General features: G+C 45.0%; 1 protein-coding gene across 1 annotated transcript in view; it reads left to right on the top strand.

Annotated features, from left to right (window-relative positions):
• The window catches only part of PRAME (PRAME nuclear receptor transcriptional regulator), a 6,758-nt gene extending 4,143 nt beyond the window's left edge, over positions 1–2,615 (top strand). Inside the window, exons 2-3 of the mRNA XM_019665395.1 lie at positions 591–1,181; positions 2,090–2,615. Coding sequence (XP_019520940.1) covers positions 591–1,181; positions 2,090–2,615 — 1,117 coding nt within the window. The remainder of the gene's footprint in view (positions 1–590; positions 1,182–2,089) is intronic.
• Positions 2,616–5,596: the final 2,981 nt, after the last annotated feature.

The raw sequence follows: 5,596 nt of genomic DNA, 5'->3' as shown, positions 1-5,596 counted from the left end.
GGGAAGAGCGCAATGATGGTGCCAACTTGGGCCAGTGAAGCAACGCCCTCCACAACTAGACTGAAGAACAAAACAACAGCAACTTGTCTGTCCCCCTTCCCCCAACTCCCCAGCGCTGTTCCATCCCCCAATTCCCAATAAAAATCTTTAAAAAAAAAAAAAAAGATGGAGTGATGGTAGGGGCACAGTGAGTTGAGTAGGGAACTAGATTTGGCAATGTGAGGCTCACGGATGTGCCAGAATCTCCTGGTGGTACAACCATCCTTGGGAGGCCTTAAGGCTATTGCTCAGAATCCATCAGAGAAGAAAGACCTGCTGCAGTTGAGAGCTGATCATGCTGCTGAGGTGTTGGGAATGTGGTTAGGTTTCTGGGTGGCACCCCTAGACTATGTAAGAAATAGGGATTGAGCAGGATCTGAGGGTGAATGAGGATGGAGCAATGCACTTAGGAGACATGGCAGTTGGCAATGGGCAGGGCTGCTGGCTGGCATAGAGGCCCCTTTCCAAAGTCTGCTGCTACTGATCTCATATCAGCCCTGCCATACTGTCCTGAAAATCACAATCTCAGCTCTCTTCTTCATTCCCCACAGGAGATCGAAGCTGAAGGTGCTGGATTTTACCCATGATTTTGAGCAATCCAACTGGGAGGAATGCTCTGAGACCTCTCCTGTACCCTTTGTCATCACGCACATGCTGGAAGGGCCAGAGGCAGACCAGCTCACGCCCAATTCCAGAGAACAGCCTCAGTGTGATCGAGAACCTGTGGAGATACACACAGACCTTTTCTTAGATGGTTTGTTCGGTTTCTTTCACCTGTCTGGGTTCCCCTCGTACATATTGCAGAGAGTCGAGAAGAGCCATGGCTGTCTGCGGCTCCACTGTCGGACTCTGGTTATCAACCAAGTGCCATTCCACAGCCTCATAGAGATCCTGAGAGTGCTGGAGCTAGAGGCCATCCAAGAGCTGAGGCTTCATAACAGGAGTAGGTTTTGCTTCCAGTCAGACCTAATCCAGTTCTTCACCCAGGTAGGGCAGATGAGCAACCTGGGCAATCTCATCATTAGCGACATTCCCTGGGATTTCCCTGCTGACTGTTTCTCCCTGCTGAACCCACTGGGCCACCTCCAGAAGCTCCATCTCATCTTTGGCTGTCTCTCAGGCCAGCTACATAAGATGCTCAGGTGAGTGTGTGGAAAGTCCCACAGGTGGTCTAAAGGCCAAGATCCTGGAACACTCCTCTGAGCATTGTTCTTTCAGAGCAGAGACAAGCCTGGACTTCTTTTCTATGAATTCCTGCAGAGTCATTCATGGACATAGTCTTCAAAGCTGGGGTCCTGGGATTTATGTCTGAAATCGGCATCTCATCCACTCACTCATTTGTTCATTCATTCATTCATTCATTTATTCATTCATTCAAGCAAGCATTTAGTCCATGCCAAGCATATAGTTAAGAATGGATATAAAACCCTGAAAAAAAATCAGCCAGAATCTCATTGTCCTGAAGCTTCCACAGAGAAGGGTGAATAAGGTTGTTTAGTTGGAAGGTGGTATCTGAGGGAGGCAATTGCCCCTACAACATCTAAGCCCAGTTGATTTGGTCAACTCATTCCCCTCGTTTACATCTCTTATACTTCTCTGTGGCATGTCCTGGAATAGGGAACTGTTCTCCTAGGTCCTGGTCTTTGGGTAAATAGAATTCTGGGGAACCACCTTTCTGAACCTTCCTCGCAGTAAAAACCTAGCCTTTACCATGTGTAGGAACTATATCTAAATTCCATTAATTCCTAAACAATGTATGGAGTATGAGTGAAAATTGTGTTTATATGGCTCGTTAGGAAGCTGAGACTAAGAGAGGTCAGTGTGCCTGACACCATGCTCTGAAAATGGGAGAGGTCCTGGTGGGATTGGAAAAATGTTAGACTCCAAGCTCTATGTTCTTAACCAGTACAAAAGATTGTCTCCCACCATATGCATCTAAACTGAGGTAGGGGCAATACAAATTTCTCAGGTCAGATTTCTAGTCCTTTTCCAAATGTACCTAGTGCTCCACTCCAATTTCCAAGAAGTAACTATGTCTGTCTATCCACAGTGGCCTGCAAAAACCATTGGAGACTCTGGTGATCATTGGATGTAGGCTTACTGAAAATGACATTACCTACTTGTCCCAGAGCATTCATGCCACCCACCTGAAGGACTTGGTGCTGTGTAGCAATAACCTGTCCGAAACAGTTCCTGGGCCCCTAGAAGTTCTGCTGGGTGAGGTGTCGGGCACTCTACAGCACCTGAACTTGAGAAGCTGCCGGTTGAAGGAAGCCCAGCTCCGAGCCATCCTGCCTGCCCTGTGCTGCTGCTTCAGTCTCCGCTCCCTTGTCTTCTTTGACAACGTCATCTCCACATCAGGCATCATGAACATGCTTCAGCACTTAGCGGAGTTGAAGGAGCTGAAGCGTGTGCAGTACCCTGTCCCTGCCGAATGTGTTGTCTACTTGGACGAATACAGGTGGGAGAACCTCAACAGAGTGGAACTTGCCCGGGTGCACACCAAGTTGCAGGAAATGTTGCACGCACTACAGCGGGCTGACATGGAGTTGACTAATTCTACCTCGATGGCATGACTTATGAAAATGCACAGCTGACCTGATGGGGAAAAAAGAGCATCAGTGGGTGTTTGAGTTGTGGCCGTGGATTTTCTGAATGAATAGGGTGGCTTTAAAGAAAGTGATCAAAACAAGAAACACCATAATTAACACTCTAATGGTGACTGCTATTTCTGGATAGAGCTGGAGCTCAATTATTTATGAAATTGACAGACAGTGGTAAAAAAAAAAACTACACTGTGCAAGTGTGTTCAATGCTGGGAATAAAAAGACAACCTCTCCCAGCCCTTGTCCTTCTGGTCCATTTGCCCAAGTTCCCTTTCATTCTGCTTCAGTATTCCCACATTGAACTACGAGCAGTTGGGTGAGTTTCTTCTCAAAACACCATGAAGTGGGATAACTAAAGTGTTGATCAAGGACATAAAGAAGTGTAAGGTACTCAGCACAGAGCTTTCATTCACTCATTTCATCAACAAATATTTGTTGATTTCCTGCTTTGTTCAGAAACTGCTCTCACTGGGGAATATAGAGGTAAACATTCAAGGTTTCTGTTTTCAAAGAACTTAGCTTTGAAGGGGAGCAGGGACCACTAAACAAGTCAGCAAACCAATAATAAAGCTGATTTCAGAGGAGTGCCATGAGAACACAGAATAGCAATATGGGAAGTTACTGGAGTTGGTGGGGGCAGAGGCAGCTACTCTTTTTGATGGGGAGGGTTGGTTAGGGAATCAAGGCTTCTCAGTGTACATTACCAATGACTGATAGGTGAGTGCTGAGAAGCAGCCAGACATCGGGAGAGCTGGTGAGAGGCCTCCCAGGCATAGAAATTAGAGTTTTACTGAGAAGGAATCAGAGATGGAAGATGAGGGATGTGTCAAACCCTTTGATAGTAAAAATGGAGAAGCATTTCACATGGAGTTCCCCTGTCATAGCATCATCTGGAGAAAACAATTGAGATGGAACAAAGATGATTAAGGTAGAGGGCAAGGTAATTAAGTAGAAATGTTTAAATTACTTTTGCTTCATAATAAATTCTGATACTGAAATGCATGTCTCTTTCCCACCCTGCTCCCAATCCTGCACTACTTCCAGAGAACTACCCTGGCTATTCTGGGCCCATTACACTTCCTTCCATTATTTCTAATAATTTGTAGATATGTTTGTGTTTATCTTTTTTAATAAAGCAGTTTATTTACTCACTTCCAATCCTATGTCTCTAATATAATTTTCATTCCTTATCACCTAGGCTAGGCTCGCCAATATAGTGTTGACTAGAATGATTGAGAGTGGGTGTCCTTGTCTTATCCCTGACTTTGTAAGATATGTATCCAACATATGTCTGTTTAGAATGATGCTTCCTCATTCAGGATGATATTCCAATTTGTCCCACTTTTGCTGTTTTGTTTTGTTTTGTTTTTCCCCTGGTATTCTCTAAAAGTTTAGTGTAGAATTCCCCTGTGAAACTCTGGGCTTGGTGCCTCCTATAAGATAGTTCCTGACAACTTTCTCCATTCTTTCTATGGAAATTAATGTTTAAGTGTACAATTCAGAGCCATTAATTATATTCACAATGTTCTGCATTCATCACCACTATCCATTAACAAGACTTTTTCATCACCCCAAATAAACTCTGTACCTTTAAGCAGTACCATTTCCCCCTCCTCTCAGCCCCTGTTAACCTCTAATCTACTTTCTATCTCTATATCTATTCTAGTTATTTCATATAAGTGAAACCATGCAGTATGTGGTTGTTATAGGTTGAATTATGTTCCCAAAGACATGTGGAAGTTCTACACCCTGTATATCAGAATTTAACCTTGTTTGGAAATAGGGACTTTGCAGAGGTAATCAAATTAAAATGAGGCTATTGGGGTGGGCCCTAATCCAATACGACTGGTGTTGTTATAAAAAGGGGACATAATCACAGAGGGAAGATAATGTGAAGTCCAACATCTACAAACCAAGGAATACCATAGGCTGCCAGAAGCTAGGATAGGCCTGAAACAGATCCTTTCTTGGTGCTTTCAGAGAGAGCATGGCCCTACCAACAACACCTTGATTTCAGACTTCTGGACACCAGAACCGTGAGAAATAAATTTCTATTTTAAGCAAACCAGCCTGTGATACTTTTTAATGGCAGCCCTAGGAAACTAACATAGTGGTTTTTTTGTGACTGCCTTCTTTCACATTTAGGTTAATATTTTTAAGGTTTGTCCATATTGTAGCAAGTATCAGAACAACATTCCTTTTTTTTTTTTTAAGAGGTAGGTTGTAGTTGCTCCATTTCATTTTATTTTTTGGGGGGAGATAGGGCTACAGCCATCTTTATTTTTTTATTATTATTATTATTTTAATTGGGGAATTGGGGGGATGGGAACAGCACTGGGGAATTGGGGGAAGGGGAACAGACACGTTGCTTTCGTTTTTGTTCTTCAGTCTAGTTGTGGAGGACNGAGGGGTGGGAATAAACTGGAGTCTCACTTCCTGCTGTGAAGGGTGGTTGAGGCCTGGGTCATCCTGGCACAACAGAAGGAGGCTGAGCATTGTGAAAACCCACTCAGGATTTTCCTTTACCTTGTACCAGGCCAGTGGAGATGAGCAGACAAGACCCGCTCAGTCTTGTGGATCTTGCAGCACAGAGCCTGCTGAGTGATGAAGACTCAGTTGTACGTGCCCTGGAAGAGCTCCCTGTGGGCCTCTTCCCAACACTGTCCACCGCGGCCTTTGATGGGGGACACACAAAGACCGTGACAGCAATAGTGCAGGCCTGGCCCTTCCCCTGCCTCCATCTGGGATCCTTAAGGGATCAGTCAATAACTCAAGACCTGTTGGAAGCTGTACTAGATGGGCTGGAATTGGTTCCGACCAACACTGCTTGCCCCAGGTAACTGTAAAGATGGAGTGATGGGGGCCGGCCGAGTGGCGCGATGGTTAAGAACTGGCTTGGGACGCCAGAGGGCCCCGGTTCGGATCCCACATATGAGGGCCAGTGACACTGC

The sequence above is a fragment of the Hipposideros armiger genome, unplaced genomic scaffold (assembly GCF_001890085.2).
Source record: "Hipposideros armiger isolate ML-2016 unplaced genomic scaffold, ASM189008v1 scaffold_443, whole genome shotgun sequence".
NCBI classification, from domain to species: Eukaryota; Metazoa; Chordata; class Mammalia; order Chiroptera; family Hipposideridae; genus Hipposideros; species Hipposideros armiger.
The sequence above is the reverse complement of the archived record's forward strand: the minus strand, read 5'-3'. Positions and strand labels throughout refer to the sequence as shown.